Source organism: Salmo salar, chromosome ssa26 (genome assembly GCF_905237065.1).
Source record: "Salmo salar chromosome ssa26, Ssal_v3.1, whole genome shotgun sequence".
NCBI lineage: Eukaryota > Metazoa > Chordata > Actinopteri > Salmoniformes > Salmonidae > Salmo > Salmo salar.
The window spans coordinates 45,412,340-45,426,221 of NC_059467.1; the positions used below are offsets into that span (position 1 = coordinate 45,412,340).

Genomic DNA, 13,882 nt, shown 5'->3' on the forward strand with positions numbered 1-13,882 from the left:
TGCAACTCGCTGTTGGCTGGGCTCCCTGCCTGTGCCATTAAACCCCTACAACTCATCCAGAACGCCGCAGCCCGTCTGGTGTTCAACCTTCCCAAGTTCTCTCACGTCACCCCGCTCCTCCGCTCTCTCCACTGGCTTCCAGTTGAAGCTCGCATCCGCTACAAGACCATGGTGATTGCCTACGGAGCTGTGAAGGGAACGGCACCTCCATACCTTCAGGCTCTGATCAGGCCCTACACCCAAACAAGGGCACTGCGTTCATCCACCACTGGCCTGCTGGCCCCCCTACCTCTGAGGAAGCACAGTTCCCGCTCAGCCCAGTCAAAACTGTTCGCTGCTCTGGCACCCCAATGGTGGAACAAGCTCCCTCACGACGCCAGGACAGCGGAGTCAATCACCACCTTCCGGAGACACCTGAAACCCCACCTCTTTAAGGAATACCTGGGATAGGATAAAGTAATCCTTCTAACCCCCCCCTTAAAAGATTTAGATGCACTATTGTAAAGTGGTTGTTCCACTGGATATCATAAGGTGAATGCACCAATTTGTAAGTCGCTCTGGATAAGAGCGTCTGCTAAATGACGTAAATGTAAATGTAATAAAATCAATTTGATTGATTTGACCTGTCTCTCTAACGTTGTGTTAATGTGTTGTTGTCCAGGAGTTTGCTGTCTCTCTAACGTTGTGTTAATGTGTTGTTGTCCAGGAGTTTGCTGTCTCTCTAACGTTGTGTTAATGTGTTGTTGTCCAGGAGTTTGCTGTCTCTCTAACGTTGTGTTAATGTGTTGTTGTCCAGGAGTTTGCTGTCTCTCTAACGTTGTGTTAATGTGTTGTTGTCCAGGAGTTTGCTGTCTCTCTAACGTTGTGTTAATGTGTTGTTGTCCAGGAGTTTGCTGTCTCTCTAACGTTGTGTTAATGTGTTGTTGTCCAGGAGTTTGCTGTCTCTCTAACGTTGTGTTAATGTGTTGTTGTCCAGGAGTTTGCTGTCTCTCTAACGTTGTGTTAATGTGTTGTTGTCCAGGAGTTTGCTGTCTCTCTAACGTTGTGTTAATGTGTTGTTGTCCAGGAGTTTGCTGTCTCTCTAACGTTGTGTTAATGTGTTGTTGTCCAGGAGTTTGCCGCGCTGACCAAGGAGGTGAATGTGTGTCGGGAGCATTTGATGGAGAGGGAGGAGGAGATCGCCGAGCTCAAGGCTGAGAGGAACAACACACGGGTCAGACACACACACACACACACACACACACACACAGTCCCCTTCCAGTCCCTAGCATAGTCCATTAACAGTGTCAAACCCCCACTGTGGGTATTTGTTTGTTTGTGTGTGTTAGTAGTGTGTGTATGTTTTAGTAGTACATGTGTGTTTTAGTAGTGTTTACGTGTGTGTTTGAGTTTTTGAGAGGGCTTGCTTTCTGTTCTGAGGATTAGGTCAGCTGCCCTGACAGAGCACCCGCCCTCCCAGGTCACAGCGCAGACAGCCATAGGTTAATTCCCCTATCTGTCACTTCTCTGCTCAGGCCTAGTGGCAGATGTACGGCTCTAACTGGTTAATCCACCTGCCAGTCTAGTTGCAATGAGCAGAGTCTGGGTCAGTCTAATTAGGAACGATGGACACTGACTGGGGAGAGGAGGGAGGGAGAAAGAGGGGGAGGGAGGAGGGATTAGAAAGAGGGGGAGGGAGGAGGAGAAAGAGAGGGAGGATGGAGGGTAGAATATGGGAGGAAGGGGGTAGAGGGGGGATATGAGGAGGGAAGGGGAGATTAAGGGATGAGTCTGGGCTTTGTCAGCCTGCAGCTCTGATGGGACCCCTCTGAGCTGCTCAACAACATGGGATTGAGCACAACACACACTCATATGTGTAAGCATGTCTGTACAATTTCACAATCCTGTGTGTGTGTGTGTGTGTGTGTGTGTGTGTGGCGTGAACATGGCTGTTTGTAACATGTGTATTCTGTGATGACCTTAGCGTCTCCTGGAACGTGTGTGTGTGTGTGTACCATGACGTGTAACATCTGTGTATTCTGTGATGACCGTAGCTTCTCCTGGAACGTGTGTGTGTGTGTACCATGACGTGTAACATCTGTGTATTCTGTGATGACCGTAGCTTCTCCTGGAACGTGTGTGTGTGTGTGTGTGTGTGTACCATGACGTGTAACATCTGATGTGTATTCTGTGATGACCGTAGCTTCTCCTGGAACGTGTGTGTGTGTGTGTGTACCATGACGTGTAACATCTGATGTGTATTCTGTGATGACCGTAGCTTCTCCTGGAGCATCTGGAGTGTCTGGTGTCTCGTCATGAACGCAGTCTGAGGATGACGGTGGTGAAGAGGCAGGCCCAGTCTCCTGCTGGGGTCTCCAGTGAGGTAGAGGTCCTCAAGGCACTCAAGTCCCTGTTCGAACACCACAAAGCCCTGGACGAGAAGGTTGGTGGGGGGGAGGACGTTGTCTGCCTGCTAATCTCTTCTTTTGTACAGGTCTAATGGCAGTGTGTAAAATGATGGAGACTAATAATTGTCTGTCTGTTATCCAGGTCAGGGAGAGACTGCGTGTGGCTTTAGAAAGATGCAGCCAGCTGGAAGAACAGCTCACATCACAACACAAAGAGGTAAGCCTCGTCTGACCATCCTGTAGTAACCCTGTATACACATACACACACACACACACCTAAAAGTAAAATAATGGAATTAAGATTTATATAATATTAGGACGAGCAATGTCAGAGTGGCATTGACTAAAATACAGTAGAATAGAATACAGTATATACATATGAAATGAGTAAAGCAGTATGTAAACATTATTAAATTGGCCAGTGTTCCATTATTAAAGTGACCAGTGATTCTATGTATATAGGGCAGCAGCCTCTAAGGTGCAGGGTTGAGTAACCGAGTGATAGCCGGCTAGTGATGGCTATTTAACAGTCTGTTGGCCTCCGCCCTCTGGAGAGCCCTGCGGTAGCGGGCGGTGCAGTTGTTGTACCAGGCGGTGATACAGCCCGACAGGATGCTCTCAATTGTGCATCTGTGCAAAAGTTTGTGAGGGTTTGAGTTGCCCAAGCCAAATTTCTTCAGACTCCTGTGGTTGAAGAGGCACTGTTGCGCATTCTTCACCACACTTGTCTGTGTGGGTGGACCATTTCAGGATGTCAGTGACGTGTAAGCCTAGGAACTTGAAGCTTTTCAACTTCTCCACTGCGGTCCCGAAGATGTGGATAGGGGGGTGCTCCCTCTGCTGTTTCCTGAAGTCCACGATCATCTCCTTCGTTTTGTTGAGGGAGAGGTTATTTTCCTGGTACCACACTCCGAGCCCTCACCTCCTCCCTGTAGGCTGTCTCATTGTTGGTAATCAAGCCTACTACTGTTGTGTCGTCTGCAAACTTGAGGATTGAGTTGGAGGGGTGCTTGGCCACGCAGTCATGGGTGAACAGGGAGTACAGGAGGGGGCTGAGCACGCACCCTTGTGGTGCCCCAGTGTTGAGGATCAGCGAAGAGGTTCTTTCCTACCTTCACCACCTGAGGGCGAGCCGTCAGAAAGTCCAGGACACAGTTGCACAGGGAGGTGTTCAGACCCAGGGCCCTGAGCTTAGTGATGAGCTTGGAGGGTACTATGGTGTTGAAGGCTGAGCTATAGTCTATGAACAGCATTCTTAAATAGGTATTCCTCTTGTCCAGGCGGGACAGGGCAGTGTGCAGTGCGATGGCGATTGCATCGTCTGTGGATCTACTGGGGCGGTAAGCAAATTGAAGTGGGTCTAGGGTGTCTGGTAAGGTAGAGGTGATAAGATCCTTAACTAGCCCCAAGCCTTAGTTCAGTTACCTTTTTGCTTTCTTGGGTATAGGAGCAATGGTGGACATCTTGAAGCAAGTGGGGACAGCAGACTGGGAAAAGGAGAGATTTAATATGTCCGTAAACACCTCAGCCAGCTGGTCTGCGTATGCTCTGAGGACGCGGCTAGGAATGCCGTCTGAGCCGGCAGCCTTGCGAGGGTTAACAAGCTTAAATGTGTTACTCACGTCAGCCACGGAGAACGAGCCCCTACATTCCTTGGAAGTGGACCGCGTTGGTGACACTGTGTTATCCTCAAAGCGGGGCCGCGTTGGTGACACTGTGTTATCCTCAAAGCGGGCCGCGTTGGTGACACTGTGTTATCCTCAAAGCGGGGCCGCGTTGGTGGCACTGTGTTATCCTCAAAGCGGGGCCGCGTTGGTGGCACTGTGTTATCCTCAAAGCGGGGCGCGTTGGTGGCACTGTGTTATCCTCAAAGCGGGGCCGCGTTGGTGGCACTGTGTTATCCTCAAAGCGGGCCGCGTTGGTGGCACTGTGTTATCCTCAAAGCGGGGGCCGCGTTGGTGGCACTGTGTTATCCTCAAAGCGGGGCTGCGTTGGTGACACTGTGTTATCCTCAAAGGGGGCTGCGTTGGTGGCACTGTGTTATCCTCAAAGCGGGGCCGCGTTGGTGGCACTGTGTTATCCTCAAAGCGGGGCCGCGTTGGTGACACTGTGTTATCCTCAAAGCGGGGCCGCGTTGGTGGCACTGTGTTATCCTCAAAGGGGGCTGCGTTGGTGGCACTGTGTTATCCTCAAAGGGGGCTGCGTTGGTGGCACTGTGTTATCCTCAAAGCGGGCCGCGTTGGTGGCACTGTGTTATCCTCAAAGCGGGCGCGTTGGTGGCACTGTGTTATCCTCAAAGCGGGCGCGTTGGTGGCACTGTGTTATCCTCAAAGCGGGCCGCGTTGGTGGCACTGTGTTATCCTCAAAGCGGGCCGCGTTGGTGGCACTGTGTTATCCTCAAAGCGGGCCGCGTTGGTGGCACTGTGTTATCCTCAAAGCGGGGCCGCGTTGGTGGCACTGTGTTATCCTCAAAGCGGGGCCGCGTTGGTGGCACTGTGTTATCCTCAAAGCGGCTGAAGAAGGTGTTTAGCTTGTCCGGGAGCGAGACGTCGGTCTCCGCGACGAGGCTGGTTTTCTCTTTGTAATCTGTGATTGTCTGTAAACCCTGACACACACATCTCGTGTCTGATCCATTTTACATTTACATTTTAGTCATTTAGCAGACGCTCTTATCCAGAGCGACTTACAGTAGCGAATGCATACGTTTCATTTCATGCATTTAAAAAAAAATATGTTGTACTGGCCCCCCGTGGGAATCGAACTCACAACCCTGGCGTATACCTCAACCTCTTCCATTTTATTACAGATGGGTTCCAACTAGATTCTACCTCAACCTCCCATTTTATTACAGATGGGTTCTAACTAGATTCTATCACAACCTCTCCCATTTTATTACAGATGGGCTCTAACTAGATTCGAGCTCACCCTCCCATTTTATTACAGATGGGTTTTAACTAGATTCTATCACAACGTCTCCCATTTTGTTGAATTGCGACTCCACTTTGTCTTTGTACTGACATTTTGCCTGTTTGATTGCCTCATGAAGGGATTTAACCATATTCCCAGTCAACTTGCCAATGGCGACTCACTCTCGCCTGACAATCAGCAAATCGTATCCATGACAACAGTCCTCACTAGTTTTCCTGGGGGAATAAAAACCAATCCATCTTGAATGACTATGGACCTTATTTCATAATGTCTTGTGATTACACAGTATCTGTGACGTTCACTGTCTTGTGATTACACAGTATCTGTGACGTTCCACTGTCTTGTGATTACACAGTATCTGTAATGTTATACTGTCTTGTGATTACACAGTATCTGTGACGTTCACTGTCTTGTGATTACACAGTATCTGTAATGTTATACTGTCTTGTGATTACACAGTATCTGTAATGTTATACTGTCTTGTGATTACACGGTATCTGTGATGTTATACTGTTTTGTGATTACACAGTATCTGTGATGTTCCACTGTACACAGATACAGGTGTTGTAGGGACATGAGTCACGCGTTGATATGACTTATTAACTCAGAGCTGGATACAGGGACTCCACGAATGGAAGTATACACTCAATCAAATGTATTTATAAAGCCCTTCTTACATCAGCTGATGTCACAAAGTGCTGTACAGAAACCCAGCCTAAAACCCCAAACAGCAAGCGATGCAGATGTAGAAGCACGGTGGCTAGGAAGAACTCCCTATAAAGGCCAAAAACCTAGGACGAAACCTAGAGGAACCAGGCTATGAGGGGTGGCCAGTCCTCTTCTGGCTGTGGCGGGTGGAGATTATAACAGAACATGGCCAAGATGTTCAAATGTTCATAGATGACCAGCAGGGTCAAATAATTATAATCACAGTGGTTGTCGAGGGTGCAACAGGTCAGCACCTCAGGAGAAAATGTCAGTTGGCTTTTCATAGCCGATCATTCAGAGTATCTCTACCGCTCCTGCTGTCTCTAGAGAGTTGAAAACAGCAGGCCTGGGACAGGTAGCACGTCCGGTGAACAGGTCAGGGTTCCATAGCCGCAGGCAGAACAGTTAAAACTGGAGCAGCAGCATGGCCAGGTGGACTGGGGACAGCAAGGAGTCATCAGGCCAGGTAGTCCTGAGGCATGGTCCTAGGGCTGAGAGAGAGAGAGAGAGAGAGAGAGAGAGAGAGGAGAGAGAGAGAGAGAGAGAGAGAGAGAGAGAGAGAGAGAGAGAGAGGGGGGGGGGGGGGAGGAGGAGAGAGAGGAGAGAGAGAGAGAGAGAGAGAGAGAGAGAGAGACCCTCTAGCCCCCCCCGGACACAAACTACTGCAGCATAGAGACAGGAGGGGTCGGGAGGCACTGACCCCCAGACAGGGCCAAACAGGCAGGATATAACCCCACCCATTTTGCCAAAGCACAGCCCCCACACCACTAGAGGGATATCTTCTACCATCCTGAGACAAGGCCGAGTATAGCCCACAAAGATCTCCGCCACGGCACAACCCAAGGGGGGGCGCCAACCCGGACAGGAAGAACACACAGAATGAGCAGAGCTCTCAGAGGAGATGAGTCGTGAATGGGATTAAAATGGACAAAAGGGCTCGAGGATCATGGGAAAGTGGACTAGATTTCCCTCCTGTCCTCCACATCTTTCCTTTGATTCCCTTTGTCTCAGAGAGTAGAGAATCAGCCTAGCAATGCAGTACAGTACACACACACATACTTCTCTTATGCTTGTGTGCGTGTGTGTCAGCCTGCCTGCATGAATGTGTGTGTATAGGGCTGTCCCGGTCAGCGTGGTCACAAACCCAGGCGGGTAACTGTCAAAGCGATCTATTTTCACTTAGATGTACATTTTATTTTGTGATGGTCAGTAGTGTTTCTTCCCAGAGATATATAAAGGGATAAATTAATGCTGTTATTCTACCTTGAAACAAGTGCCCCCCTCCAGTTAGTTAAATGGCCCTCCAGTTGATTAAATGACCCTCCAGTTGATTAAATGGCCCTCCAGTTGGTTAAATGGCCCTCCAGTTGGTTAAATGACCCTCCAGTTGGTTAAATGGCCCTCCAGTTGGTTAAATGACCCTCCAGTTGATTAAATGGCCCTCCAGTTGGTTAAATGGCCCTCCAGTTGGTTAAATTACCCTCCAGTTGATTAAATGGCCCTCCAGTTGGTTAAATGACCCTCCAGTTGGTTAAATGACCCTCCAGTTGGTTAAATGACCCTCCAGTTGGTTAAATGACCCTCCAGTTGGTTAAATGACCCTCCAGTTGATTAAATGGCCCTCCAGTTGGTTAAATGGCCCTCCAGTTGGTTAAATGGCCCTCCAGTTGGTTAAATGACCCTCCAGTTGGTTAAATGGCCCTCCAGTTGGTTAAATGGCCCTCCAGTTGGTTAAATTACCCTCCAGTTGGTTAAATGGCCCTCCAGTTGGTTAAATGACCCTCCAGTTGGTTAAATGACCCTCCAGTTGGTTAAATGACCCTCCAGTTGGTTAAATGACCCTCCAGTTGGTTAAATGACCCTCCAGTTGGTTAAATGACCGTTTTTTAATTTGCATGACAATGTCTGTTCCATCTGTGGGATTATAAGATTACATGGAGAACAAGCTAACATTCATAACCGTCACAGTCGTGTGTGTGGCTACATACTAATATCATCATAATAAATGGCATTTAACCTCTATGGGCTAGGCGGGACGAATTCGTCCCACCGACGTAACAGCCACTTGAAGCCTGTGGCGCGATTTTCAAAACCTTAAAAATCCTATTACTTCAATTTCTCAAACATATGACTATTTTACAGCTATTTAAAGACAAGACTCTCGTTAATCTAACCACACTGTCCGATTTCAAAAAGGCTTTACAACGAAAGCAAAACATTAGATTATGTCAGCAGAGTACCAAGCCAGAAATAATCGACACCCATTTTTCAAGCCAGCATATAATGTCACCAAAACCCAGAAGACAGCTAAATGCAGCACTCACCTTTGATGATCTTCATCAGATGACAACCCTAGGACATTATGTTATACAATACATGCATGTTTTGTTCAATCAAGTTCATATTTATATCAAAAACCAGCTTTTTACATTAGCATGTGACGTTCAGAACTAGCATACCCCCCGCAAACTTCCGGGAATTCGCTAACATTTTACTAAATTACTCACGATAAACGTTCACAAAAAGCATAACAATTATTTTAAGAATTATAGATACAGACCTCCTCTATGCACTCGATATGTCCGATTTTAAAATAGCCTATTGGTGAAAGCACATTTTGCAATATTCTAAATACATAGCCCAGGCATCACGGGCTAGCTATTTAGACACCCGGCAAGTTTAGCACTCACCATAATCATATTTACTATTATAAAAGTTTGATTACCTTTTGTTGTCTTCGTCAGAATGCACTCCCAGGACTGCTACTTCAATAACAAATGTTGGTTTGGTCCAAAAGAATCCATCGTTATATCCGAATAGCGGCGTTTTGTTCGTGCGTTCCAGACACTATCCGAAATGGTAAAGAAGGGTCGTGCGCATGGCGCAATTCGTGACAAAAAAATTCTAAATATTCCATTACCGTACTTCGAAGCATGTCAACCGCTGTTTAAAATCAATTTTTACGCCATTTTTCTCGTAGAAAAGCGATAATATTCCGACAGGGAATCTCCTTTTTTCGGCAAACAGAGGAAAAAAATCACAAAGGCGGGGGCGGTCGGGTCACGCGCCTAAGCCCAGTGTCCCTTGATCGGCCACTTGAGAAAGGCGATAATGTGTTTCAGCCTGGGGCTGGGATGACGACATTCTGTTTTTTCCCGGGCTCTGAGCGCCTATGGACGACGTAGGAAGTGTCACGTTAGAGCAGAGATCCTTAGTAAAAGATAGAGATGGAAAAGAAGTTCCAGAAATGGTCAGACAGGCCACTTCCTGTAAAGGAATCTCTCAGGTTTTGACCTGCCATTTGAGTTCTGTTATACTCACAGACACCATTCAAACAGTTTTAGAAACTTTAGGGTGTTTTCTATCCATATGTAATAAGTATATGCATATTCTAGTTACTGGGTAGGAGTGGTAACCAGATTAAATCGGGTATGTTTTTTATCCAGCCGTGTCAATACTGCCCCCTAGCCCTAACAGGTTAACAGACACTTTTATCCAGAGGGACTTAGTCATGCGTGAATATGTTTTACCTACTGGTGGTCCCGGGAATCAAACCCACTATCCTGGAGTTGCAAGCTCTACCGACTGAGCTGTGAAAGAGGGGGAGAGTGTGTCTGCCTGGCAGTGTAGGGATATATGCGTTTGTGTACACAAGTACATGAACACACCAGAGGAGGCTGCTGAGGGGAGGACAGCTCATAATAATGGCTGGAACGGAGAGAATGGCATCAAACACCTGGAAACCATGGAAACAATGTGTTTAATGTATTTGATACCATTCCACTGATTCTGCTCCAGCCATTACCACGAGCCTGTCCTCCCTGATTAGTGTGCATGTGTGTGTGTTTACTTTTCATGTCAGAGAGGGTCATCTGTATTTGGGGATTTGATAAAGTGGGCTCAATGAATGAGTTAACCTGCTAACTTTAAGAAGCCCTCCGATCTGACTGTGGAGTCCCTTAGGAGGCTTTTTAACAGTACTCTGATCTGACTGTGGAGTCCCTTAGGAGGCTTTTTAACAGTGCTCTGATCTGACTGTGGGGTCCCTTAGGAGGCTTTTTAACAGTGCTCTGATCTGACTGTGGGGTCCCTTAGGAGGCTTTTTAACAGTACTCTGATCTGACTGTGGGGTCCCTTAGGAAGCTTTTAACATGAACCCTTAGTTTCTTCTAATCATTAATGATGTGCTGCTGTTTGTGTCTGGGTTCTGTTGTGCTTTATTGGGTCTTTATTGGTCTTCTATGTATTGGCTGGTCCAATTAAATGTCCCCTTTGGGGTATTAATAAAATACTATCTTCTCCTAGATGTCCTATCTGAGAGAGCAGAATATCCAGAAGAGGTCGCTAGGCGATGGAATGGAAGGTCTCAACCACAACTCTGAAAACACCCCAAGCACAAATGGCAAGGTAGGAAACCTTTTATCCAGAGAGACTTAGTCAGTGCATTTAAATAAGGGAGATAAGACAACCACAAGCCTCGTAGGCCGTGCCCTGCAGCATTTAATATCTAGTGTCCTCCTCTCCCAACTAGTGGTCGTCAGACTGCTCTCTGAGCCAGGAGGAGGACCAGGGGAAGGGTCAGGGGTTATAGGTCATGTCCTAGTTGTTTCTATCTTTAAGAAACCTAAACACTGACTTGTCTGTAGAGGTCGTCTGACGGCTCTCTGAGCCAGGAGGAGGACCAGGGGAAGGTGGGAGAGCTGCAGGAGATGGTGGCGAGACAGACGTCAGACCTGGGGCAGATGATGGAGCGCATGGCAGCCATGACGGGACGCATCAGCGAGCTGGAGGAGGACCTGGACACGGCACGCAAGGACCTCCTCAAGAGTGAAGACGTGAACACACGCCTGCAGAGAGACATACGAGAGGTACATACTGGATGTTAACGTTACTAACACGCCTGCAGAGAGACATACGAGAGGTACGTACTGGATGTTAACGTTACTAACACGCCTGCAGAGAGACATACGAGAGGTACGTCCTGGATGTTAACGTTACTAACACGCCTGCAGAGAGACATACGAGAGGTACGTACTGGATGTTAACGTTACTAACACGCCTGCAGAGAGACATACGAGAGGTACGTACTGGATGTTAACGTTACTAACACGCCTGCAGAGAGACATACGAGAGGTACGTACTGGATGTTAACGTTACTAACACGCCTGCAGAGAGACATACGAGAGGTACGTACTGGATGTTAACGTTACTAACACGCCTGCAGAGAGACATACGAGAGGTACGTACTGGATGTTAACGTTACTAACACGCCTGCAGAGAGACATACGAGAGGTACGTACTGGATGTTAACGTTACTAACACGCCTGCAGAGAGACATACGAGAGGTACGTACTGGATGTTAACGTTACTAACACGCCTGCAGAGAGACATACGAGAGGTACGTACTGGATGTTAACGGTACTAACACGCCTGCAGAGAGACATACGAGAGGTACATACTGGATGTTAACGTTACTAACACGCCTGCAGAGAGACATACGAGAGGTACGTACTGGATGTTAACGTTACTAACACGCCTGCAGAGAGACATACGAGAGGTACGTACTGGATGTTAACGGTACTAACACGCCTGCAGAGAGACATACGAGAGGTACGTACTGGATGTTAACGGTACTAACACGCCTGCAGAGAGACATACGAGAGGTACATACTGGATGTTAACGTTACTAACACGCCTGCAGAGAGACGGGTGTGTTTTTATGTAAGGATTGTGTATGTTTGTGTAATGGTGTGTGTATGTATATGCTAAACGTATCCGTCTCTCTCTCTGTCCCGTCTAGTCTATGGCCCAGAAGGAGGACATAGAGGAGCGTATCGTCACCCTGGAGAAGAGGTACTTGGCAGCGCAGCGAGAGGCCACCTCCGTACATGACCTCAACGACAAGCTGGAGAACGAAGTGGCCAACAAGGAGTCCCTGTTCCGACAGGTCAGTACACACGCGCACACACACACACACCAATCGAACCAACAGCAAGATCGGAGCAGTCAATACCGTACAGAGACTATACACCAGTAAGGAAGCCTACAGTATCTCACATCTATAGCCCACCAGTAAGGAAGCCTACAGTATCTCACATCTATAACCCACCAGTAAAGAAGCCTACAGTATCTCACATCTATAACCCACCAGTAAGAAGCTACAGTATCTCACTCTATAACACCGTAAGAAGCCTACAGTATCTCACATCTATAACCCACCAGTAAGGAAGCCTACAGTATCTCACATCTATAACCCACCAGTAAGGAAGCCTACAGTATCTCACATCTATAACCCACCAGTAAGGAAGCCTACAGTATCTCACATCTATAACCCACCAGTAAGGAAGCCTACAGTATCTCACATCTATAACCCACCAGTAAGGAAGCCTACAGTATCTCACATCTATAACCCACCAGTAAGGAAGCCTACAGTATCTCACATCTATAACCCACCAGTAAGGAAGCCTACAGTTGTGGTTTTCCACTTTTTTTTGGGGGGGGGGTGTTTTTTGAGGATTTGTGTATTTGAGGGGTTAGTGTGATTGTCGGCTCTTTCCGACAGCAGGAAGAGCCTGCGGGGTCCTGGACCCCTTCTCGTGCATTCACAGACTGCCCAGCGCAGCAGGCACTGAATCAGACGCCTCAGACACATTCACTTCTCTCTCTGTTTTCTCTCTGGTCTGCCTGCTCTTCTCTTGTATGTCCTCTTCCCCTCCTGTTTTCTTTCTTGCCTCGATCTCTCTTCTCTTGTATGATCTCTTCTCTCTTTTTCTAATCTCTATTGGTGGTTTCTCTTTTAGTCTGGGCCTCCATGCTGCCAGAACTGGGCCAGCACGCTGCTGGAGGGGAGAGGAGAAGAGGGAGGGAGACTGCTAACAGAGAAAATAGCTAGCCTTGTTTTAGCAGGGAGATTACATCCAGATTGGAGTTTGTTTATCAAGTCATCCCCCAGGCCAACAAGACGGTACCTAAACACTGTATCAGACACCAGGCCAACAAGACGGTACCTAAACACTGAATCAGACACCAGGCCAACAAGACGGTACCTAAACACTGTGTATCAGACACCAGGCCAACAAGACAGTACCTAAACACTGTATCAGACACCAGGCCAACAAGACGGTACCTAAACACTGTATCAGACACCAGGCCAACAAGACGGTACCTAAACACTGTATCAGACACCAGGCCAACAAGACGGTACCTAAACACTGTATCAGACACCAGGCCAACAAGACGGTACCTAAACACTGTATCAGACACCAGGCCAACAAGACGGTACCTAAACACTGTATCAGACACCAGGCCAACAAGACGGTACCTAAACACTGTGTATCAGACACCAGGCCAACAAGACGGTACCTAAACACTGAATCAGACACCAGGCCAACAAGACGGTACCTAAACACTGTGTATCAGACACCAGGCCAACAAGACGGTACCTAACACTGTGTATCAGACACCAGGCCAACAAGACGGTACCTAAACACTGTATCAGACACCAGGCCAACAAGACAGTACCTAAACACTGTGTATCAGACACCAGGCCAACAAGACAGTACCTAAACACTGTATCAGACACCAGGCCAACAAGACAGTACCTAAACACTGTGTATCAGACACCAGGCCAACAAGACGGTACCTAAACACTGTATCAGACACCAGGCCAACAAGACGGTACCTAAACACTGTGTATCAGACACCAGGCCAACGAGACGGTACCTAAACACTGTGTATCAGACACCAGGCCAACAAGACAGTACCTAAACACTGTATCAGACACCAGGCCAACAAGACAGTACCTAAACACTGTGTATCATCCCCCAGGCCAACAAGACGGTACCTAAACACTGTATCAT

The 13,882-nt window shown here is 47.7% G+C and overlaps 1 protein-coding gene across 29 annotated transcripts in view; it reads left to right on the plus strand.

Annotated features, from left to right (window-relative positions):
* The window catches only part of LOC106587739 (liprin-alpha-1), a 136,014-nt gene that overhangs the window by 31,756 nt on the left and 90,376 nt on the right, over nucleotides 1-13,882 (plus strand). For all 29 annotated transcript variants that reach the window (XR_006762196.1, XM_045708535.1, XM_045708534.1 and 26 more), the window contains exons 3-8: nucleotides 1,112-1,213; nucleotides 2,258-2,422; nucleotides 2,530-2,604; nucleotides 10,329-10,430; nucleotides 10,670-10,891; nucleotides 11,824-11,970. Coding sequence is in view for 28 of the 29 variants with exons in the window: in XM_045708535.1 (XP_045564491.1) it covers nucleotides 1,112-1,213; nucleotides 2,258-2,422; nucleotides 2,530-2,604; nucleotides 10,329-10,430; nucleotides 10,670-10,891; nucleotides 11,824-11,970 (813 nt within the window). In the remaining variant the exon portion in view is untranslated. The remainder of the gene's footprint in view (nucleotides 1-1,111; nucleotides 1,214-2,257; nucleotides 2,423-2,529; nucleotides 2,605-10,328; nucleotides 10,431-10,669; nucleotides 10,892-11,823; nucleotides 11,971-13,882) is intronic.